This window comes from Eulemur rufifrons, chromosome 7 (assembly GCF_041146395.1).
Source record: "Eulemur rufifrons isolate Redbay chromosome 7, OSU_ERuf_1, whole genome shotgun sequence".
Classification (NCBI taxonomy): Eukaryota; Metazoa; Chordata; class Mammalia; order Primates; family Lemuridae; genus Eulemur; species Eulemur rufifrons.
Genome location: NC_090989.1, coordinates 212,264,384 through 212,288,834, shown reverse-complemented (window position 1 = coordinate 212,288,834; position 24,451 = coordinate 212,264,384). Strand labels below are relative to the sequence as shown.

The window sequence follows — 24,451 nt, the reverse complement described above, 5'->3', positions numbered from 1 at the left end:
TTAACGAGAAGTGAAAATATTTAACAAACTCTGTAAATAAACAAAAATTTTTTTGGTAAAAAGCAAACAAAGTAATGTTTTAAATATATTAAAAAGAAGAAGGTCTCAGTAACAAACAAAAATATGAAGTCAAACTGCCAACAACGTGCTGGATCATAAGAAAATAAGAACATTAAAAATTCCTTAGGTGCTATTTTTAAACAGCCAGGAAAACTGGCTTGAAATCATTAGCCATTACTTTTTAAAATATAACGATAAGTAATAGGTATACAAAGAATGAACCATGTAGTCTTCAGGAAGAAGCCATACACAGTAACTTATTAAAAGCTCAGGGTTACAGATTTCATCTAATCAAATTAGTAAAAGCTTGTCCACAAAGATAAGGACCAAAGACAAATGACAGATAACAATGGCTGGAGCTGTAGGGAGAGCCTTAATGAGAAGAATAGGGTGAAGTGCTGGATATGGTTGGCTTAAGTAAATTAATATAACAGATCAAGTAAGTATTTATGAAGACATAACCAGCTGAATTCCCACCTTTCTTTTACAGGTTAATGAACTCTACAGCTTTCTGTGCATCACAGGTCATAATACAAAACCCAAGTGAAGCTTGTAAAGAAAGAATATAGATTTGAAAAGATTGGGCCCTTCCTAGAGAAAAGAATATTCTGCCTTCCAGCGAATCAATAGGAAGAAGTAGAGCTTTAATTTGTGAACCTGAATCAGAAGAGTATCATAACAAAAGAATTGAGTCTCGATGAAATAATTTTACCTTCCTAAATAAAACTGTCATTAATATAACTTCAATGACTCAGTGCAACAGGAATCCGCAACCAAATATACTTAAGCCTGAGAAGTATGTTTCAAAACTTCCTCTACAAATGTATGGACTTTGCTTATAAAACCCACATTGATGATCCCAAAGCTTTGATAAAAACTGTAAGGAAGGAAAAGGAAAAGCACTTATTGGTACTAAAGCCTTTACTGTAATAAACCAAATATATTTACAATTTATACAAATGTTTAACCTTCAACAAAAATACAAAAGAACATTTCACAAGATGCAAAACCAGGAAACAAGTTCATTGGAGACACCACTGCTCTACAAAGGACGGAACGTGAGGTGAACTGCAAGGAACAGAAAGGTAATCCCACACTCGGGCACGGCGTGATCGACAGATCACCCAGAAAGAACGGGCTCTGACACAGGTCAGCAGATGCTGTCCCTCAGTCCCACAACCCTTGGCCCTCTGTCCACTTGGCCTCGGTGCTCCATCTGGTCTAGGCATCAGCTGACCTTCTGCTGATGGACTCGTCGACTCCCCTTTGTAGACTCAAAGTAGTTTTGTGTCAAGGTTTGGAAACGGGTTTTTGTGTGTTGGTTTTTTTTTTTCTTTTAAAGTTACACCTTTTCTATTTCTACAAATTCAAAACATTTTGGCCCAATTCAACTATAAGTGTTAAACCACATAAATGTTTTCAGTAGATGACTTCATAGACTGTAGCCTTCTTGTCCCCTGAGCCAGTGACTATGTACTTATCATCCACAGAGATGTCACAGCTCAGCACTGACGAGGACTCTTTGGACTGGAAGAGAAAACAATGGGTATGTGTTTAATGCAGAATAAGGACACTTGGGGGCCCTGCTCCCTTGGAGGCACCTTCTAGCTTCAAAGGTGACCCTGTGGTTAAACTGTCGTTCTAGATAAGGGGCATGTACTCACCTGGAATATACTGGCTCCATAGGGGGTCCGCCAAGCATTGAGGAGGTTATCTTTTCCAGTACTCACAAACCACTTACCTAGAATTAGCAAAGGAATACGCAGTCTTAGCAAGATTAAAATTCCTACTATGTCCAGCCTGGGCAACATGGCAAGACCTCATTTCTTAAATAAATAAATAAATAAATAATTCCCACTATCGTATTATTAACAACAAGCTGGACTCAATCACACTGAGAGCATTTTTAATGCATGAACTATCATGCCCAAAGGCTTGGTCTAGGACACGAGCTGAGGTTTTAAATCTGGGCTCCTCGCTGAATTACCTGTGTGACCTTAGGCATAACTCAAGAGGTGTTGGCCTCACTAGTCACTGGATGACTAACAGCATCATAGCCAACACACAGTAGGCCTCGAATATTGAATCAGTGAAGTTGTTCTGCTTTAGTCAGTCTCCTCATGATAAAATGGGACTAGGAAGGATTAAATGTCTAAGTAAAATGCCAGTCACATCAGATGGCATACAGAAGGTGCTCAATAAGTGACGACTCAACACACATGCATCTATCTTCTGAACAAACACCTGACCACCTTCAGTACAAGAATAGTCTCCACATGACCATCTCCCCTCTTTATCCTCACTGCAGAGTGTGAGAGTCTGGGTCCAGCTAAACGTCCCCCTGTCTGACCCTGGGTTCCTCACCCTGGCCAGCTCATAACAACTTCCACTGCTCCTGTCCCTTCTTCTATAAATTTCCACCCACCCCTCTAATTGTCTCCTATGCCCACTAAAAACAAGCATGTGTCCAAACCTCATACAAGGCAATTTCATCACCGCTGGCTTTTCTCAAATTAGCGAAACAGACTGAAACAGACATTACTGTGCTCTGAAGAACATGTTAAAACAATAGAATTATTGCATCCAGCTGCTCGGAGAACAACATTTTTTCCAGATATGATCTCTACCATTTTTTTTTTTTTTTAACAAGTATTTTCCATTTAGGCCATCAATGGCCTCCAGTTTCCTTTCAAGCTGAACTCACCACAATAAGCGAATTTTAGGGACAGCACGCAGCTCTCATGGAGGTGCAGCTGGTACTTGTCGGGCTTGTTCACGTGCAGCACCTCCACGTTGCTGCTCTCCATGCCCACGGCCAGCCACTCCCCGGTGGGGCAGTAGCCCAGGGAGAAGATCTGTAAGGAGCAGACAGGCTCACTGGTTATTGAGCCCAATAAACTTAGGAAGTGAAAAGGCAACAAGAAAGGGGGGGGAAACAGCAAGAACATGGGGGAAGTAATCAGGCAAATCCACACCGTGGGGAGGTATACAGGGCAAGTGGCTCAACCCAGATGAACCAAGTGTCAAAAAGCTTTATGAAACAATTGAAAAAATTTGAACACTTCCATCCTAAGTGATGAAATTAAGAAATTATTCCTAATAATAATGGTACTCGTGTGTGCGTTTTAAAGGAGGTCTTCTTGTCTTTTAGAGACACTAACTGCAATATGGTCGTGTATCGCTTAATGAAGGGGGTAAGTTCTACGACATGGGTCGTCAGGTGACTTCATCGTCATGTGGACATAATAGAGTATATTTACACAAACCTGGGTGGTAGAGTCTACTACACACCTAACCTATACGGCACAGCCTATATTTATACCCATACACACAAATACATATATATACATAAACGTGTGTGTATATATACAGTCACATGTTGCTTGACAACTGGGACACATTCTGCAAATTACATTGTTAGCCAATTTCGTCGTTGTGTGAAAAGCATAGAGTGTACTTACACAAACCTAGATGGCAGAGCCTACTGCACACCTAGGCTATGTGTGTAGCCTATTGCTCCTAGGCTACCAACCTGCAGAGCATGCTACTGCACTTAATACTGTAGGCAACTGTGACACGGTGGTAAGTATTTGTGTATCTAAACACAGAAAAGGTATAGTAAAAATATGGAATAATCTTATGGGACCACTGTTGCATACGCAGGCCATTGTCGATCGAAACGTTGTTACGTGGCATGGGACTGTACTTACGGATAAAATGATGTCTGGCATTTACTTTAAAACAATCCAATGTTTGGGGATGGGGATAATAAAATAGATGAGAATGGCCATGTGCTGATAACCGTTAAAGCTGGGTGGTGAACATATGGGGTCTATTGTATAATTCTCTATACTTTCATATATGCTTGAACATTTTCTGTACATGTTTGAGAATTTCCATAAGAAGTCAAAAAAAAAAAAAAAAGGCAGACCGAAAATAGATCCCACTTATGTTGGGAAGGAGGGAGAACAGGGAAGACTCCGAGAAGCTCAATAAAATGTTAATAGGAAAATTAAATTTAGTAGTATATATACTTGTTTTCCATTTTTGCCCTATTTTTCTGAGTTGAATTGTTTTTATTACCAAAAAAAGGTAAATAAACGCCAAGTAATGATCGAAAGAACAATTCTACCATCAGAAAGCACTTAAAACAGCAAGCACTGTCTTTTCCGAAAGAAGTCTACATTCAGACACTCAACATCCACATATTTTTTCATGGCCCACAAAGTTACCATTTATATTATTCCAGAACTCCATACACCTGGTCAGCCATGACTTCATTGTTTAGGGGACGAGGAATAAAGTGGGCATCCACTGAGATCCCTCCGCATATTTTTAAAGCTCCCTAACGCAGGGGAAATGAACGAACTTTCAGAGCTGTTGTGACTTTACTCCTAGCAACATCATCGCATATTTCTCAAGCTCTATTGACACGGGAATCAAATAATCATCTCTATTCCGCATGAGCAGGTGGGAGCACGCGCAGCAGACCAGGCACTGCCGAGGGAAAACTGCACATTCTTCACTGTATGAACCCTTTCAACCAACTCGTACACAAATACAACAGCTGGCATGCCTTGACCTACGGGATTTTAAAAACCACTAAGAGTTTGAGGGGGTTTTTTGTTTGTGTTTTTTTAAGAACCGGTTATCTCCAATTTCACCCTGACCTGTTTGTCTAGCTACCACTACCCTGGGGTGGGAAGGGAAGGAGAGAAGGACGACACACCCAGGCCACCTCACAGATTCTGGGGCAGACGAGAGCCAGTCAGTCACCTGGGAGGTGAAGTCGTGCTGTTGCAGCTGCCGCCCCTCGCGCAGGTCCCAGGACCTGACCGTGTTGTCCAAACCGCCCGTCCAGAGCTTGGTGCCATCATTAGAAATGTCAATACAGCTGGCTCCGTCTGTGTGGCCCTGGAATTGCCTGATAAAACAAACCAGATTGAATAATGATTTCCTGCCAGAACTCAAGGTAAACACTGTTGTGTTGTTAGTTTTGGACTCTGTGTATGTGTGTCATCTCGCCAGTGTCTGCTGATGTGCAAGATCAAACCAACCTTCCCCCGAGGAGGACAGGAAACAGCACCTGCAGACTGTCTTTTTTCACAATCCAAATGCTAAAGAAATGGAACACCATGGCAGCTCACTGCCCAGGAGTTAAATATGCTACTCTGACAAATCCGTCTAGAAGGTAAAACTCCTTCCAGGTCTGGAAGTATTTAAGTGTTAAAAGAAAATAAAGGACAAACACACAAAATCCCAAGTGCATTCCTAGAGGAAAGATAAAGGCCCGCCCTTCAATTGTGAAGGCCTGAATTCACGAGAGAAGGAAGTGGCTACATTACGAGCACAGGCTACAGAGAGTATTCCCGTCTCCACGAGTGAATCAACTCGGCAATGCCCTTCGTGCCAACAGAGCATGAGCTCATGTATTTACTCAACCTTGCTTTCTGTGTTATAAAGAGCCCTGAGTTAGGAAATCTGGACTCCCAGAGACAAGGGTCATGCATGCCGGCCTCCTGACCTCAGCGGTGTTGAGCAGAGACAAAGGTAACTGCTGAGGCCTGAGGCAGACAGCACTTCAGCAAGACCCTGCTTCCAAGCTGAGTTCAAGGCTGTTCTTTAAAGGGAAACCTTGTGCTTCATCCAAAAAGCACCACCAAAAACAGTCAGCCAACAGAGCTTGCTGAGCAGGGCCTGCTGGAAGGAGGTCAGTGTGAGCCACCGCAGGGTCAGAGGCTGTCCTGGACTCGGTTTTGCACGTCAAGAGGAAGCTGGTGGGAGAGTGGTCAGAAAAGGTGAGCGAGGTCTGGACCTGCCCTCAGAACCAGACAGGAGCATTCCAAGAGGAGAGTCTCTGTGGCTTTTCTTTTCTTCCTTTAGGCTCCCCATACCTCATACCCACAGAGCTACAAACTTTTAACCTGAGCTTGGAATATAAAAGAGTGTAAGGGAAGGAAAAAGCACCACTGTTGGCCTGAATTCTGAGCCAAGAGTGAACCATCCCTCCCAGAATCTTCTCTCTGCACGCTATCCCACCTTCTGCAATTCGGGGTCCAGACTCAGTCCTCTCTCCTCCACGGCAGCTCTGTTCGTGGACCCCGACAGTCCCCTCCAAGACTTCCCCACAGGTCACGCAGGTCTGCAGCAGTCCCTGCTTCAGTTTTTCAAAGTGCCACTTTTTTCCCCCTTCAAACAGCTCTGGGGAACCAGTGATCTCTTCATCCTCTGACATCTTTTGACCTCTCTGACTCATTTAATGCTCTTGCTCCTTGGCTAAAAACATCTTTCTCTGCTGACGTACGGCACTTGGTGGGTGTTCCTCCATCCCTCCACCCCATCCACATGTCTCAGCATCACTCCCAGGCAGATCCTGCGACTGTGTGCTGGGTCACAGTAGATATGAAGACACTCAACAGGCTTCATATCACCCTGTCACACAGAGTAGCCACGTGTGGCCAGTCCAAATTGAGAAAGATCTGTGAAGTGCTACATTCTATGATGTCCAACAGGTATTTACTGCCTGGGGGCTAACGCAGAGCAGGGGGTTCAGGGCACAGGGGAAAGAGCAGAATGCCTGGGCTCCGACCCAGGTCCACCACGTCCACCTGCGAGACCTGGGGTGAGCGCCGTAACCTCTCTGTGCCTCAGGTTCCTCGTCTATAAAATGGGGAGAACTACAGTACAGATGTTATGAGGATTCGATGGAGTGATATTTGGAAAGCTCTTAAAATTAATATTTTGAAAGTGTTATTTATTAAGTTAAAAAAAAAAAGAAAAAAACAAGTAGCTTTTGCTAGGCTAAAAGGTCAAAGCGGCTTTTGGCTGTGGCCCCATTATTCCATTTTGCTCACTCTGCTCTACACAGCAAGTGGTAAGAGGAAAATAACAGTCGCACTGTCACCCGCACGCAGGGTCAGGGCCTGGCTCAATGATACTTAATGGATTTCTACAGAGGAGGTTTGAAGCTGTCGTGCCGACTTCTGCAGGCTGCCCCTTCTCTCTGCACACGGACCTGAAGCAAAGAGGTTTGCCAGACAGGCCCCGGACCTCAAACTGCACCCACACAGAGACAGTTTCTGAGCCAAGATGAAACATGAAATAAAAGAGGGAAACACATGCTAATTTTACCGTTGACATTTCATTAGTGCTCACTTTTTAAAAGACTTTTCTAGGACATCTCTGGTGAGAGCACTGATTTTCTGTAGGGTGCATGTGGTGCAGGAGCTGAGGACAGACCACAAAGGTAGCAGAGCCACAGCTGCTGCTAGGGGTCGGAGGACAGATTCCAGGAAGCCAGGAAGACCCCTGCTAGCTCCTGGGTGGAACGACCCCTGGGAAGGTGTCTTATTTCATTATTGAGAAACATGGATACCTTACAACCATTTTGAGGTGAAATTCATGGCATTTCCTCTTCTCGTGTCCCTTTATTGATTTTCTGTTATCTTTCATCAGTTGGTTCCTGTTTGCACAAACAAGGTTCTAGCCAAAGCCAGAAACATCTAGTATCGAGGGCCCTTCGTACAGCCATGGAATCCACAGGAGGCCATCCCTTGGCAAAAGCCAGGAATACTTTTTAAACAAGTTTGGTGTCTGTATGTGGGCCGAAGGATTGGAATGTTGAGGACATAAAAAGTCTCAGTGACACTGGGCACAACATTAAAACTGAAGCTGGCTGGGTGCGGTGGCTCACGCCTGTAATCCTAGCACTCTGGGAGGCCAAGGTGGGAAGATCGCTTGAGGTCAGGAGTTCGAGACCAGCCTGAGCAAGAGCGAGACCCCGTCTCCACTAAAAATAGAAAGAAATGATTTGGACAGCTAAAAAATACACATATAGAAAAAATTAGCCGGGCATGGTGGCGCATGCCTATAGTCCCAGCTACTTGAGAGGCTGAGGTAGTAGCATCGCTTGAGCCTAGGAGTCTGAGGTTGCGGTGAGCTAGGCAGATGCCACGGCACTCTAGCCGGGCAACAGAGTGAGGCTCTGTCTCAAAAAAGAATAAAAAAAAAAAAAAAAAAAAAAAAACCTGTAAGCCGCCCAAAAGCAGCAACACAGCTCTCTGTCTTTGTGCCCCCGACACCTAACACCCAGCTCCAGGCCTGGCATATGGTGGGTACCCAGTGTGTGAGCTGGGAGCCTGGTGGGGAGCTAGGGAGAAACAGAGGTGCCAGGAGGAGGTCTCCTGTCCCCGCTACTCCAGGGGTGAACTCTCGCTCAGACAACCAACCGTCTTTGCTCACCTCACTAGCGTCTGGTTGTGCAGGTCCCACACGGCGATGTTGCCGTCACTGCAGCACGAGAAGCAGACCTTGGAATCGGGGCTGATGGCCAGGGCATAGCAGGCGGGGGCCGAGGACGTCAGCTCTGCCTTGATGCGCGGGGTTGGAGCCGCCAGGTCCCAAATGGACAAAGTACTGGCCTCCCCTCCAACTATGAGCGTGCAGCCATCAGGTAGTAATTTACAGGAACGGATGTAATTATCTCTATTCTGTGAAATAAACATAATTCAACTGCTATAATGAACTAAGCAATAACAGCACCATATTCTCTAACTACTGTATTGGTGTTTGACTTAAAGAGTAGTATTTCACAGACACTCTAACAAAGCAAGAGTTCTGCAGTAGATGGAGGTCTGACTGCGACTGTCTCCCTCAAAATAGTAAACAAAACCAACTCATTGGATTGCCTGTGGAGAGAGCTTAGAGAACTGTTCCTGATGTTCTCCTTCACAGACACACTTGAAATCATCTGGGTGTAAGGTGGGTGGACATGTACTTCTCTTCTCTGTGAAGAAACCACTTTTCAAAAGTAGGTTATAGGCCGGGCGCAGTGCCCCACGCCTGCAATCTTAGCGCTCTGGGAGGCCAAGGTGGGAGGATCTCTTGAGCTCAGGAGTTCGTGACCAGCCTGAGCCCTGAGTAAGAACAAGACCCTGTCACTACTAAAAATAGAAAAAATTAGCTAGGCGTGGTAGCAAATGCCTATAGTCCCAGCTACTTGGGAGGCTGAGGCAGGAGGATTGCTGGAGCCCGAGTTGGAGGTTGCAGTGAGCTGTGATGACGCCACTGCACTCTACACGGGGCGACAGAGCGAGACTCCATCTCAGGAGGGAGGCGGGTGGGGAGTTGGGGGGGACGAGGAATGTAGTTTATAAATCTTTTACCTTCCATTATTACCCATTTGGAAGCTGCAGACCACTATCCATGTTTTGGTTTTCATTACTCTTAACACTCAACCCAGTGCTGGACTGTGTCTTCATTAGACAGAGGATTCTTACCTAGAGCTCCATCAACACACATGAAAGGGGGTGGGGGTGGCAACTAATACGACTTATCCCCGAAAGAAATAATTGCTGTCCTCCAACTGAAACCCAAATAGATAGAGCTGAAGTTTTCTTACGTGCTTCAGCACTGGCCTGTCTTTCAAAGATGAGAGAAACTTAAAGCACATTAACTTCAAAAAAGGATACTGCTACTGCTATAGAATGCTGAGCTATATATACTTCAGTATGAGATTCATTAATGGAGAGACTTTTGTAAGTTATCTGATTTTTAAAAAACACACTAATAACTACCCCCAAAGTCTCTTGTGTCTCAAAAACACTGCTACTGTGCTTTTTGGCAACATTCTCTCTGGAATCCTCACAATTCTCCAGGCAGGGCCCAGGCAGACACCATCCCAAGGGCAGTGCAGCCGAGAGTCTGCTTGAGGCCAGTGGTATCTGCTCTGTAAATCCTGGGGTTACAGTTTAGAGATCGGGACGTGTCCTGGCACGTGCTACGTCCCCGAAACATGCAAAATGGTATTCTCGGACTCTGGGAGGCGGCGGCTCAGGGGCCTTGGGAAAGCGTCCTCGCTGCTCCTGTTTGACTGCTGTCCTGATTTTCTGCAGTGAGATCCTTTGGCCCTTTCTTGACATTAAGGTGGTAAAACCAGCTCTCTCCGGTCTCCCTTAAAAACACAGACCCTGTTCAGAATGTTTTTTATGCCACATTATCAAATGTTTACTATTCGGTGTTTATCTGAAGGCTGCAGGGAAATTAAAAGTGGAGCGCATTGCAGGGATCAGAGTCCAGGCCTAGCTGGGCTTTCGTCCAGTAAATGGGAAACCCCCTGTATATTACACGTCCACACAAGGAACGCTTCTGTAAACCACTGTAAAATAGTTAAAAAAAGAAATCCATCACCTCTGGCTTTAACCACTGCAATAGCAACAGATGAAACCTTCACACTGGGGAGAGGGGGGAGAGTTAAATAGCTGACACAGGAAACAGAAGGGGCTTCTATTTCCTCATAATGGGAATAAAACCCAGGCCTGGACAGCTATTTCCTTATTGAGTCTCCAGGGAGAAATTACCCTTGTGCACCAGTTCCTGTTCACTCACCAGACAGTCGAGCTGAGAGACAGGACTCTTATTGCCAGGGTGGCTGATGTCCCAGACCTTGACGCAGCCCTTCCCACCCGTGTACACGTGTCTCGTGGGGTTGCTGATGGTCACTGCACACACCACCTCCCCGTGGTTGAGAGTGTTGATCTGGCGAGCGTGTCGGGGGATGCCGGGTCCGATGAGGGCGTCGGGGGGAAAGGGGACAGGCTGCATCTGACCGTCTGCCGTTACGTGGAAGGAGTACGCGCTTTTGTAGAGGGATCATTGGGGAGAAGAGAGAAGAACAGGAGAGAAGACAGAAAACACATTTATTACAATGCAATCAGTCATTACCTCAGCACTGCTCCAGGAGAAAGACAAAGAAAGGGAAGATACCCTTGTTATGGTTCCTTTTGAGATCAATACAAGTTGAAGATTTACTGACGGAACAGATTTAAAATAAATAATGGTGCAGGTCTAGGGTGTACCCAATGACACATATATTGAATTGTATTTTAAATTTTCTTAAGATTTAAAAAAATTGTGTGTATCCATTCTAAAGCATTCCCTCAAATCTTATTATAAAACACTTATTGGGCTTCCAAATTAACATAAAATACTTCCTTCCATATACCTTGTATAACTGTATGATTTCCTAGTATAATTTAAAATGATTATTTTCAGTGCTTAAGATGAGGCCCTTAAAAACTTATAATCGTTTATTTACAGACAGCAAACAGTGTATTGCAACGCTACCAACAAAAAAGCAGCTTTCTAAACACACCCGTTTAAAGCTTGGACTTAAAACTCTCTTTTGCATAAACAAGAGAAAATGAAAGAGATTCTCTTACATCGGATGGCTTTGTAACAGGAATTTGAAGTTTCCCACTCAACAACCTCCCTCCCCTACCTTGGTCACGAACCCCAGTTTATCTAAGGCAGCGAAGTTTCCAGCTAACAGACTACTCTTCTATTAGCTGAGGAAGAGTTCTATGTTCTGACCAGTGAGATTCAGGCAGAGGCCATTGGGTGGCACTTTGAGGAAGTTCTGTTTTTTTTTTTTTTTTTTTTTTTTTGAGACAGAGTCTCACTCTGTTGCCCAGGCTAGAGTGAGTGCCGTGGTGTTAGCCTAGCTCACAGCAACCTCAAACTCCTGGGCTCCAGCAATCCTCCTGTCTCAGCCTCCCGAGTAGCTGGGACTACAGGCATGCACCACCATGCCCGGCTAATTTTTTCTATATTTTTAGCTGTCCATATAATTTCTTTCTATTTTTAGTAGAGATGGGGTCTTGCTCTTGCTCAGGCTGGTCTCGAACTCCTGAGCTCAAACGATCCGCCCACCTCGGCCTCCCAGAGTGCTAGGATTACAGGCGTGAGCCACTGCGCCCGGCCTGAGGAAGTTCTTAAATTGAAAGAGATAGGAGGGACCAGGGAACTCTGTACTTTCTGCTCAATTTTGCTATGAACCTAAAACTGTTCGAAAACATAACATTTATTGACTTCAAAAAAAGGGGAGGGGACATGCCTGTCCCCTCCTCTTCTTCCTTCCCCATGCCCGAACTATAAGCAAGACTGGAGCTCCTGCAGCCCTTTTGGGCCACAAGGTGACTTTGAAGATGGAAAGAGACTGCCGAGGGAGGTAACAGAAAGATAGAAGGCAGAGGCCCTGGGGACACTACTGGGCTGTGACACCTGCCTTGGGCTGCTGACAACCAGTGTCTTTTATGGGAGAGAGAAATAAACTCCCATATTATTTAAGCTACTGCTTTCTTCCCTGTTAAATACAAACAAACCTGATTCTAGTTGCACACTTCTATTTCCACACCAAAATTCAAAGCATATTTTTTTCCAATGAACTAAATTTAAACTTCAAGAGCTAATATATCATGGACATTATAAAACATGTACAAAGAAAAGACACTTTAGAAGATAGAAGAAATAGAATATTTCTAATATTTTCACTGCTAAGATTTTCATATTATCCCCAGCCGACAGAATTACGCACATCCCACTTTGAAGACTACTAGTTTCATTTTTCTTATCTGAGACATCACTACGATATCTAGAAAGTTCAAACTGTAAACAGTCAATGAACTATGTACTATTTCCTCCTTCCTATAATTCCCCAAGGGGAAGTCTGGCCTTTCTGGAACTTGTCATTGGTACCTTTACACCCGTAAACACCGTGAGTACTAATGTAGAGCTTCTATTTTCATTTTGATACTAAGATATTGTAAAATAACTTAGCAAGCACAAAATTGAAAACTGATACAAGATATCAGGTCTCTACTACCTTACACTTAAAACTCACATACTTTCTCTTGAAAATAAAATACATACTATTATTTTCCTTCCTTGAAAGCAAAATTTCAAATACATGAAGACTTTTAAACTTCCCCTCCCCTCAACCAAGGGACACAATCATATGTCATCTCTTGGCAAATTGGTTCCAATAACTAATATTAAATGGCTATTTGGCCAAAATCTTTAATGTTACTCTTAATTTGAAAAACTAAGCACACATAATGAGAATGTCCCATGGACAATGTCCCGGGAAATAAATATGCATATAAACCAGTACACCTCAAAGCCCTCACATCACCAAACCATTAAATCTTTTTTTTTTTTTAATCCAACGGGACCCTTTGGCGTCAAATCCACAAGTTATTTCAATATACACACATGATAGTTGAATAGGGACCTCTGCCACTTACTATGGGATATTTGAAGTTGTAATTAAGTAGTATTTTGTTGCCCTTTAAGACAACCACAGAACTGGGAGTTTAAATCTATTTAAATCTATTCACATACTACAAGAATTCTGGGCAATAAAGATTTCTCATAGGGCAAAGTTCAGTAGCGAGTTACATGACCTAGAATCAGGTACCGTGACCTGGGTCTGAAAGTAACAAATATCCAACTGATGCTGAGCAAATTCCAAGTGAATTTCCATAAAATAAAGCAATTGAGCTGCACATATTTTGTAAGAACGGTCACCAAGGGGAGGAGAGAACCACAAATCAATGTGGGCACCTCCAGGTTTTGCCAAGTTTCCATCAGATGCTCTTTCAGCAATGCCAGATCTTCAGGGGAAGGAAATTTTATCTTGCTTCAACTGGAAGCCTGCTTATTATAGAGTTAAATGTTCCAGATTAAAATAGCTGCACAACGTACAGACGGGAGATCTGCGTGCTGGTCTTTAGAAGACACCCACTTGTCTCCCAGGTGTCCTCTTCTTTAAACTGCACAGTAGGTCTGCGATCGTCACACCGAGGCAATTTAAAATTGATTCACAGTGCAGCGAGCTGCTGTCAGAAGCTGTGAACATTCATCTGTCCCTGGGGAAACCCATATGGATGTTAATATATCAGTCACAGGGGGCCTCGGAGGAAGCTGGCGCTGCCCGCTGTGCTGGAGCCTGGAGCGTAAATCAAATGAACAACCCAGAACGACGCACAGGGCTGATGGGTCTTGATGCGGGGGAAACCAGAAGGCAAGAACCAGGGGAGCAAGTGAGACCACTTGGAATTATTCACCTGCAACAATGACAGGAACGACTTCGATAAAAGGCCACGATGAGGGCACGTCATAATGATGTTAAAGAGATCCCGAAAGGAAACTCACCTTCTCTATTGATTAGGGAACTAAGAAAAGTAAAACCAACCAGGAAAGGGAATTTATAAACAGGTAGTGAGTATTTATAAATCTCTCTCAAACCAGAATTCAGAATAAAGCCGAATACAAAAGAATGTATGTGGTATGATTGCATTTACAGAAGTCCAAATACAGGCAAAATTCACCTGTGGTATGTACTGAAAGGCAGGGTAGGACGGTGGTTACCCTCGGCAACTGGAAGGGCAAAGAGGGGCTTCTGGGCAATAATCGGCCCCGTTCCTCGATCCTGGGGCTGGTTCCGTGGGTGGGTGCCCGTGGTGAAAAGTCACTGAGCTATACACCTATGCCTGATGCACTTTTCTGTATGTATATTCTATTTCAATTTGTAAAGTTTAGATTCATTTATTTACTTAAGAAAAAGGTGAGCAGAGGGCGCCTAACCAAGTAACACATTACAGGGGGCGCCTAGCCAAGTCCAGAGCCCAAACTCCACCATCAAACGGACCTCAGAGGTGGAGGTCTGGCACGCCAGCCACACCCACTGTGGTCTTGTCCGCTGGCCAGCCTGCAGCCTACAATGTGTCTGTTTCCTGATCCGTACGATAGAAATCATAATAAAATACAGGGGGCACAGGAGTTGTTGCAAGGATTAAAGAGATAACAGCCGCACAACACTTATCACAGCACTTGACACCTGCAGTAGGGCTCCGGGAAATGACAGTATCGTTATTAAACCACCATGACTTTTAAAAAAGCAAAGGCTTTTTATCTCAACCAGTGGAAGAGCGTGTGGGTCAGGGGATGTGGAAAGGGAGGAAGATGCATCGCGTGAGCCAGGAAAGCACAGGGGCAACGACTAGGCGAGGAAAATCATAGAATTCCTAACTCTCAGAAGACGAGAGTCGGGCGAGAAGGCACTCAGGAAGGACTCGAACAAACATCCAAAGAGGAGAGAAGGACGTCAGGACAGAACCGTGGCAAACTGCAGGGCGGAAAGAAAGAGTCCCTGGACCCCTGGTTAGGGGCCGTACTGCTAAGCCCACCAGCATCTAAGGAAGCCTCAGAACTGTGCCCGGCCGCACCTACACATCAGGATGGCTTCTGATTCTGAAGTCTGGTTGAAATATTGACGAGATAAAGCCCACTAGACTTGACATATTTAAAAATTGAATGAAATCAACATTCATTCAAAACAAGGGCCTTTCATTTACTAGGCACACAGCAGAGGTGAAGGAACTAAAAGGAAAGACTCCCCCAAGCAGGACTCCCCAAAGCAGCAGTGAACAAGACTTGCGTTCCAAGGAAGCAAGTTGTTTTTTCCTCGCAGACTGGCTCCTGTTAATAAAACCATGCTGTGTTCTGTGGCCAAAGGAAAACAGGTGTTTACAGGGTCGTTGCTTTGCTGGAAACAGACAGGAACCGCAGGTACACAATGACGACATACACAGTAATAAAGAACCATGGACCCCAGGGATGATGGGGGCTCCAATCCCCTGGTGCCTGTGGACTTGGAACTTTTGATGTGAAGTTTTTTGCTATATTAACAAGTATCAAAAATCTGATTCTGTTAAAAACCTTCATTTGCTCTTTAAGCTCTTTAGGACTCATGAGGCCCTTTAGAATTTAGTGCCAACAAGTCTTAATTCATGTAACCCTAAATGCCTAGCCACATGGGACAACAGGCCAGTCCCCTAAAATGTCACATGCTGTCATGTCTCCAAGTTGCACACACACCGTTCCCTCCCTCCTAGCACAGCACTGCCTCCCTCCTAAGTCCATGTCACTTCCTCCCTCCCTCTGCCTGCCACGACTTCCCCAGGCTGGATGACTTTTCTCCAGGGTCTCAGCTCTTCCTACACATCTCTACTACAGCATTTGTCACACTGTGAACATTTCTGTCTTTCCCATTCCAGCATTCTTCAGGGGCAGGTGGAATGACTTCACCAGCCGGCATACAGCTGACGCTCAAGCAATGAATCAGAACACCCCATGTCGTCTACTGCTACCTAATCACTTATACACTGAGACATGAAAGGTTGCTCTGCGAAGGAAAATCAGTTGAAACAAGAAGGTAGGCAACCCTCTAACTGCCTGGGTCACACCAGCCAACTTTTCCCAAGGAATGTCTAGCAGTCATACCAAATGTCGCTAAGAGATGGCAACAACTTTCCCAAGGGAGAAAAGCAGTCCCTAGAGAGCTGATTCAGACCACACAAAGGACAACAAAAGCAACTATAGTAATAAAGTAAAATCCACAGTTTTTCTCCAAGTTGGCTAAATCCAGCAGGTGTCGGACCCTTCCAAAGCAAGCTGTGGGGCTGGGTGTGGTAGCTCACGCCTGTAATCCTAGCACTCTGGGAGGCCAAAGTGGGAGGATGGCTTGAGGTAAGGAGTTGGAGACCAGCCTGAGCAAAGACCCCATCTCTACTAAAAATAGAAAAAATGAGCTGGGCATAGGAGTGAGCACCTATAGTCCCAGCTACTCGGGAGGCTGAGGCAGGAGGATTGCTTGAGCCCAGGAGTTTGAGGTTGCTGTGAGCCAGACTGACACCACGGCACTCTAGCCCAGGTGACAAAGAGAGACTCCATCTCAAAAAACAAAAACAAAAACAAAAACAAAGCAAGCTGTGGTAGAGGCAACCCCAAGTCACATGATGGAACAAGCTCGACCCTGTGTCTGGGCTTTAGAAAGCATGGCCCACACAGAAAAGTACCAGAAGTGAGGGAAGAAACACAAGTTACAGTTTCAGTTTAGTCACTGGTAAGATGGGGGGACCATATTGAACTTATGTGGGCCTCATTTCCCTATATTTACAATGTGTCCTGACAAAACTCACTAGCTGGCGATCAGGGCTGCTGAGGTGTGGGATAAACGAACGCACAAGGGAAGGTACTTCAAGAAAAGCATGAAGTGCAACATATGCGCAGCTGCTGCGGACCATGGTGCGGGAGGTCGTTTTCTGTCCCTTATTACTTAGAGATGAGGGGGAGAGGCGCAGGAGAAGCTAAGTAACTTGCCTACGCCCACCCAGCGGGGAAGCGGCAGAGCCGACATGCTGGTCCAGGTCAGCTTCGCTGCAAGAGCAGAGCTCTTAACCTCTCCCTTGGCTTCCTCATCAGCACTGCCTTCCACAACAGCCCCCTGAGAGGGGACACAAGATGGAGACGCTGACCCTGCACATAATGAGCAACGTGAGCGTGTGGACATCACCAGTGTGGTTCCTTACAGAGCCCACGGTCAAGAGACTCAGCACAGGAGACTGGGGGCTGGGGACACCTGGCTTCTTCTAAGATAGATGAGAATGAGAATTATGTATTTTATGATTTTGAGGGATACTCTTCGTCTGAAAACTAATGCAGGTGGTTGCTGGGGGTATGGGATAGTGATGTGGGATAATCAGAGCCTTATTATCCTAAGATTTCAGGAAAAAAAAAATAGGTCTTCAGGTGTATAATTTACTTTCTTATGGGTAAAATCTCCCTCTGCCAATATCATAAGCTTTACTTTTAATTTTTTTAAGGGTCCGTACATCTAACCCATAACATCTATAAAATTCTTTATTTCTGGCCAAGATTTTTCCAATTTGGAAAAATCCTTCCCTTTAGAAAGGCAGCCTCCCAAACAGCAAATACAAAGATCAAGGTACAATTTGTATCTATTTGGAAGATACCGTCTCTCTAGCAATGGAGGGCTTTATTAACAGTTAAATTAGAAGTCAAGAACTCCAAAGCATTAGTATGGGAGACTCTGTTTCCTTATTTAGTTGAATATGTTTCTGTTCTCAATTTTAAAAAGACAAATACAGAACTTCTTAAAATGGATATGGACAAGAAGATTACGAGCAGAGAAAAGAAGAGAGGACCTAGCTGATGAACAAGGAGGTCTTCCAGCCAAAGTCAGCATTTAAGATTCTGGGTTCTAAGACCTGCTTCTTCCACCAATTAAGTGTTTCTAAACTTCTGAATACGCTGGGCCAATAACAAGGGTCCCATGCAGGAGAAAGATACAAAGTGAGAGATTCCTAGAGGAAAAGTAAAACACAGAGAGGTTTCATATACTGCTGTTCCAAAGTTCAATTCAAAAACGTGAGCAAAGGAACCATCCACCACAGACAAACATAAGCATTACCCAAGCAAGATATATACAAACTACGTTTATACCCTATAAACAGAACGTCATTTCTGAGGAAGAGGGAGAGTAAAAGGAGGCACAATTTTAATGTCAGCCACTAAATGTGACTGATCTTAGTTCAATCTTCATTAACCGTGAAGGGCCTTAGTTCTCAAGAAATCAAGCTATACATTCCTAGATCATCAGAGGGTAGAAAAACAGAATTTAAACTAAAACCTATATGGCAATTACAAGGCACAGAACAGGCACATTATTTTTAGCATTTAATAGACAAAAAAATAGATACATAAAAATCACCCAAATATCATTGCGATGGTTAATTTTATGCATCAACTTGACTGGGCTAAGGGATGCCCAGATAAGACGTTATTTTTGTGAGGGTGTTTCTGGAAAAGATCAGCATTTGAAATGGTATACTGACTAAAGAGCCATCCTCACTGAGGTGGGTGAGCATTACTGGCAGCCGAAGAGAACAAAAAGTCGAGGAAGGGCAAATCTCTCTGCTTGCACGGGGACATCCACCTTCTGCTCTCGAACACCAGCGCTCCTGTCCTCGGGCCTTCCGACTCAGAGTGTAACTACACCACCAGCTTTCCTGGGCCTTCAGCTTGCAGACAGCCAATCATGGGATTGCTCAGCCTACAACATCATGATGTTAGCCAATACCTCTCTGTAGCTCCATCCTATTTATCTATCTAATTATCTCTTACTGGTTCTGTTTCTCTGGAGAACCCTGAATAATAGAATCACACCAAGTAAAAAGAGGGTTGCATTATTTTTCGAAACCAAACAAACTGTAGAATCCAGAAACGGTCAACAGAGCAAACAGAAGAAAGCTCGGGAACAGACAGTGGAGGAAAGGGGAGCATGCCCCTGGGCCACTGAAACTTCTCCTTGGCCAGAAGCCTGGGAAAGTCTCTAGTCGCTGATGCAAAACATGTTTTCCTAACAGGCAATTTTACCCCAAATGGAGTTAAGATTTCCTTTTCCCTTTAGGCTCTAAATCCAAAAAGGTACTTGAAAGATTTAAACACTAAACAAGTGGGTGGAAGATTTCTAAATTATATGTCTGGCATTAAAACACAGGGTGAAGGAAGCTGGAACTAACCTAGAATCTTAAGCCAAACTATTATTAGTCTGAGTTATTACTGACCTCTAGGTGCTACTATGTGAGGCAGGTAGAACACAGCCCCCAGGTATTTAGAGGAAGAAAAGTAGAGCTACAGTGGCAGAAAAAGGCCTAACTAAACTCTGGAATTTCTCTTCCACAGAGCTCAGGGGAATAAATGTCCTAAAACTAAAAATGAATTTTAGTTAAGCTGACTAAACAATACCAATTAAATCTAGCCTTGAGGGTTCGAAAACAAACTCTGGGTTATCTCTTATAAAATCAACACTACTTAGTTCTAAAATGCAAAATGGGAATCTCCTTTCGAGAAAGATGAATCACAGGGTCTCATACAATCCTGGACTCGTCTCCTACCCATTCAATGCAAGAAACATTCATTTACTGGGTATCTATGCTTGAGCGACAAGGAGACTTCAGGAACTTCCATTCTCCTGGGAGGAAGCAGATAGAAATAAGATTTGCATACATGATTATAATCCCAGGTCAAAGTGTGAAAAGCGTCACAGACAGGACAAGGTGCTACTGGAGAGAGATCACACATGGGAAGGCATCCTCTAAGGCTGCATGAAGAAGGCAGCAACTGAAGTGGGCTTAAAAAGACAGAAAAGATTTCAACAAGAGATGAAGACAATGAGAAGGGAAGTTGCTCCAGGCAGAAGGGGCAGGAGCCATCAGGGAATACAGGGGCTTCCCATCTGGTTAGCACAAGACGCAAAAAACACAGGACATGAGGCTAGAAAAGCAGGCGGGGCAATGTTGCCAGCAGGGCCTTGAATGCCACACCAGTTTATACAGGTTGAGTATCCCTTATCCGAAATGCTTAGGTGCAGAAGCACTTTGGATTTCAGAATGTTTACATATACTTAATGAGATATCTTGGGATGGGACCCAAGTCTAAACCTGCAATTCATTTATGTTTCACATGCACTTTATACACATAGTCTGAAGGTAGTTTTATTTTTCCCTTGGGGATGCTGAATAAACCATGTGCGCCTGCATTTTGACTGCGACCTGTCATTCGAGGGCAGGTATGGAATTTTTCCACTTGTGGCGGCACGTGGTGCCCAGAAAGTTTTGGATTTTGGTACATTTTGGATTTCAAATTTTCAGATTAGGGATGCTCAACTTCTATTCAACTCTTGAAGGTCTCTGAGCAACACATGGACCTGAGAAGAATCAACTGACAGTGATTTGATTGGGGCAGGAAGAGGGGAGACAAAACACATCTAGGATCCTACAGATAAAAGTGGATATGAAAAAGGTAAGGATTTTAACAAAGAATAAAACTGGGTAAAACACAGGAGTGAAATGAGGAAGACTCTAAGGCTAAAGTGTGGGTCCAGATATCAGAAAGAATGGGGAAGATGCTTTAACAAAAATAGGGAAGTAGTGTGGGTATGAGAGATGGAGAGAAAATGATCAGCCTGGTCAGGCAACCCTATTAAGAATCAGGAAAAGAAATGTCGAATGGTGGCAATGTGAGTCATCTTGCTCTGTTCCACTGAGGCCACAGGGCCTTTACACATGCTGGTCTGTCCACCTAGAGGTTCACACCTGCCTCCCCTACTGGGTTAGTGCAGTTCTGAAAACACTTCCCCAGGGAATCTCTGCTTGCCTCTCCCCAACAGATCAGGCCCCCACCCTTTGTCACATGCTGTCATAGAACAGCGTTCCTCTGTCATAGCTCTCATCTCTACTATAATTCTGCATTTGGTTTTTGTGAATATTTGATTCATGTTGTCCTCCCTGATGGATTTCAGGACATGCCACACCAAAATATGTCACTTTGGCTTATTGATTATTTTGGGGTGAAGGCACTTGAGAAACGGGAGATGTAGACAGGACCTTCTGACCTTCTCCTTTCTATATAAAAACAGGCCACGAAATTTCCCACGAGAAAGGTGCCCTCCCTGTACCAGAAAGAGAATAACATCCTTATCACTGTCTGGGAATCGACACTGAAACGGACCTATACAAATAAACTTACCAAAATAACCCATGTCTTCCTCTAGTTTTCCCCACTGTATCTCACAGTCACCTCCCCACAATTTTTTGCCTCTAGCTCAAACTCTTGTCATTTCTTCAAAATTTCTCATTTCTTTGTATAAAAAGTATATAAGCTGTTTGCTTTGGTCACTTCTTTGGGGCTTTATTTTCTTGTGAGGACTTCCATGTATGTGTAAAATTTTAGTAAAACTTGCATGTTTTTCTCCTGTTAATCTGTCTTATGTCAGCTTGATTCTTAGCTACAGACTCTAAGAGGGTAATTTTTCCTCCCCTATACACCATCCTAGGCTATGAGCTCCCAATAGGGTCCTCTATGTCTGTGTAGGAGGTCTCCCTGAAATCTGGGGAAGCGTGGAAGGAAGGGAGGTGACAGTGTCTGCATTTTAGTAAGCAGGTGACGTGGGAGCCCGAAATCATGTCCCACAACCACAAAATAAGGGTGAAGCAACAGAGACATGAGCCAGAGGAGAAGCCTTAGAGTAGAGCAGAGGGCTCCGGAAATCTGCGGAGCTGTTGTGAAGACCATGGATTAGCAGTGCGCTGCACGGCTTCAGGGGCTAGGAAAGAACCAGGACTGATGGGTCAAGCTTCCAGGGAAACAGATCTCAGCTCAAGGGCTGGACGAGTTTTCACACAGCCACAGAAGATGCGCTGCTCTGCACAGCAGCGAGTCCCTGGCCCTGGATACGCACAGTCAGAGGCGCAGAGTCACGTGGCTGTCATAGCAGACCTGAACCACAGATGAGCATTCATACTAATGGACGTTAAGGTCCCTCCAGCCCCAGCTGAACTCTTCCGGCTGTTAGGAGGTACTCACCCGTCTGTACACGCATCCCTCGAGCTCTCCCTGTGCACACACGTGCTGTCCTGCCCCGGTAGACCCATTCCTTCCTGCACATGCTTCCACTTTCAGCGCACGTGCTTCACCCCAAGGAAGTCTTTCTCACCCTAATTTTGGTCACTTTTTTACATGCATCCCTGTCACCCACTGCTCTGCCTCCACCGCACTTACCACTAGTTTAACCACAGTATTTACTGTTCTTTTAATGGCTGGGGAGCACCCTCTTTCCTGGAGCTTGCTCAGCATCTTGCAAAGCCTGACGCACAGTTCGTGCTCCCAGTCCACAAACAGCCATTGTGAGTTCCACCCACCTCACTCACACATTCCTTCCACAGGTATTTCTCAGAGAATTATTTGCATGACATTTACTGCCTTGTTCACCCTACCCTGGACATACTGGTTTGTCCTCATTTCTCTTAAGGGCCTCAGACCAGCCCCACTCAACCCGTGGTGTGCAAACATTTGCTACTGTTTGCAATGGCATGAGCATAGTCACCAAAGGTAATAAACATTTAGAAACTTTAACAGGCCAACTTGACAGTTTATGGCTGTTGACTCTTGCAACAAAAAATTGAGACTTGGGTTTTCTCTCCTTTTACCCCTATTCATTTCTATTGCATGTTACAAAAGTATCAGTCTTTGACACACTGGGAATAAACTGATCTGTTACCACAAACGGTTTAAGAAGCACTGCCTCAGGTAATATTACTTTACTAAATGAGAAGAACAGCAAGTCTTCTTGCACTAATTAAGGGATTAATATGAGCAATAAGACTGTATATCCAAAAATCCTGGCAACAACATACTTATTTTTCCCTCTGATATTAATTTGATATTAATTCTATCTTCCTCACATAATACGGTTCACCTCAACCATGAAAGGGAATCCTAAAAATTATATTTTAACTGTTTTCGAGAGAGCAGTGACTACTCAGATCCAAAAGCCAATAGCCCTTTTGACCAAGGTGAGAAAAATGCCCTTACACGCGAGTCTCACAACTTCACTGCTGTGTCCACTGTCCTTGTCCCTAGGCACGCTGTAACTCTAGCTTGCACGGCTTTGAACACAAACAAGTGCAAGGTGGCTCACAAGCCAAGGGCATGAATATTTGGCTGTAATAAGTATGATACCACTACTGTCTTTTGTCTAATCATGTTAAGCACATATGTGAACACATGTGTAAGGAACAGGGTCCATGTTAACATGCCCTGCACACCGGCTTTCCACACCAGCACTGTAGCTCACAGCTCTGTCCACCCACTCCAAACCGACTCCCACTTCACACTCATCTTCACGGCTGAACACACCCCTATACCTCTGACTCTTGAAGCTAGCTTTTCTGAAGGATCAGCTGGACTCGGCCTGATTTGCCTATTACTGAAGATTCATCAGTTACTATTACCATGGCTTCTTAGCACGACATTGCTCATTTGCCCTTTACCCGCTCACCAATCAGTAGCACACACGATAGCTACACTCTGGTAACCACAGATAAGAAGTGCCCCCAGGTGCCCTGAACGTGTCCCAGGCTGGAGGCCGGGGGGCATTCCCCAGAAAACACACAAGGTGGGAGCTCACGGGCATCCACCGGGAAGAGACCAACTGACCAGCTGAGAAAGCCTCTAGCAACACTGTCGTCCACCTCAATCCCAGTTCTTCTCTGGGCCCGGATGTCACCTTAAATTCTGAACATTGCTACTAATTCCTACTGTGGAGAAAAGCCTCATTTCATCACGAATCAAATTACCGTAAAATAGATTGTTATAACGCGTAAAAAGTGGAGCAATGGGAATTTGCTTTCCTAAAAAACAGGTGATGGGGTAAGGAATTCAATTTTTCCTCATGCTGGTGGTTTACTTGAAACAAGGCTCTTATCGAAACCACACAAGAATGCCCAGGCAGCCGAATAGACCACTCAAAATAACGCACTAATGTGACATGCAAGTGACGCAACCACACAAAAGTACGGGCTGTGACAAAGACGAGCCTGAGCCGTGTACCACCAGCTCCTCTATCCAGAAAATCAACACTGGAAAAGACCTTCTTCCATGTTCTAGCTCAGGAAGAGGCAGAGTATTTGCTGGGAAATAAGACAAATCCTCATATTTCAATTATGCTCTGTATGAAACTTGAGAATTTTAAGAATTCTTTAAAATCGTGCTTCTCATTCCTAACAGTATGGAAAGCAAGCGATTTTTTAAGTGACCCAGGAAGAAAGTAACAGTTTTTTTTTTTTTCTCCCAAATTCCAAATGCTTTTGTGCACTTTAACTTTCCTTGCTTCGCCACAAAGCCACTT

General features: G+C 44.4%; 1 protein-coding gene across 8 annotated transcripts in view; it reads right to left on the bottom strand.

The window, feature by feature from the left end:
* Nucleotides 1–963: 963 nt before the first annotated feature.
* Nucleotides 964–24,451, bottom strand: part of TLE1 (TLE family member 1, transcriptional corepressor) — an 87,800-nt gene continuing 64,312 nt past the window's right edge. For 5 of the 8 annotated variants that reach the window (XM_069476340.1, XM_069476344.1, XM_069476345.1 and 2 more), the window contains 6 exons: nt 10,447–10,696; nt 8,302–8,549; nt 4,837–4,984; nt 2,765–2,915; nt 1,725–1,801; nt 973–1,587 (listed from right to left, as the gene is read on the bottom strand). In XM_069476340.1, the coding sequence (XP_069332441.1) occupies nt 1,480–1,587; nt 1,725–1,801; nt 2,765–2,915; nt 4,837–4,984; nt 8,302–8,549; nt 10,447–10,696 (982 nt within the window). In that variant the 3' untranslated portion in view covers nt 973–1,479. Of the gene's footprint in view, nt 1,588–1,724; nt 1,802–2,764; nt 2,916–4,836; nt 4,985–8,301; nt 8,550–10,446; nt 10,697–24,451 lie in introns of all 8 variants that reach the window. The other 3 variants (XM_069476339.1, XM_069476341.1, XM_069476346.1) reach the window with 1 other exon arrangement.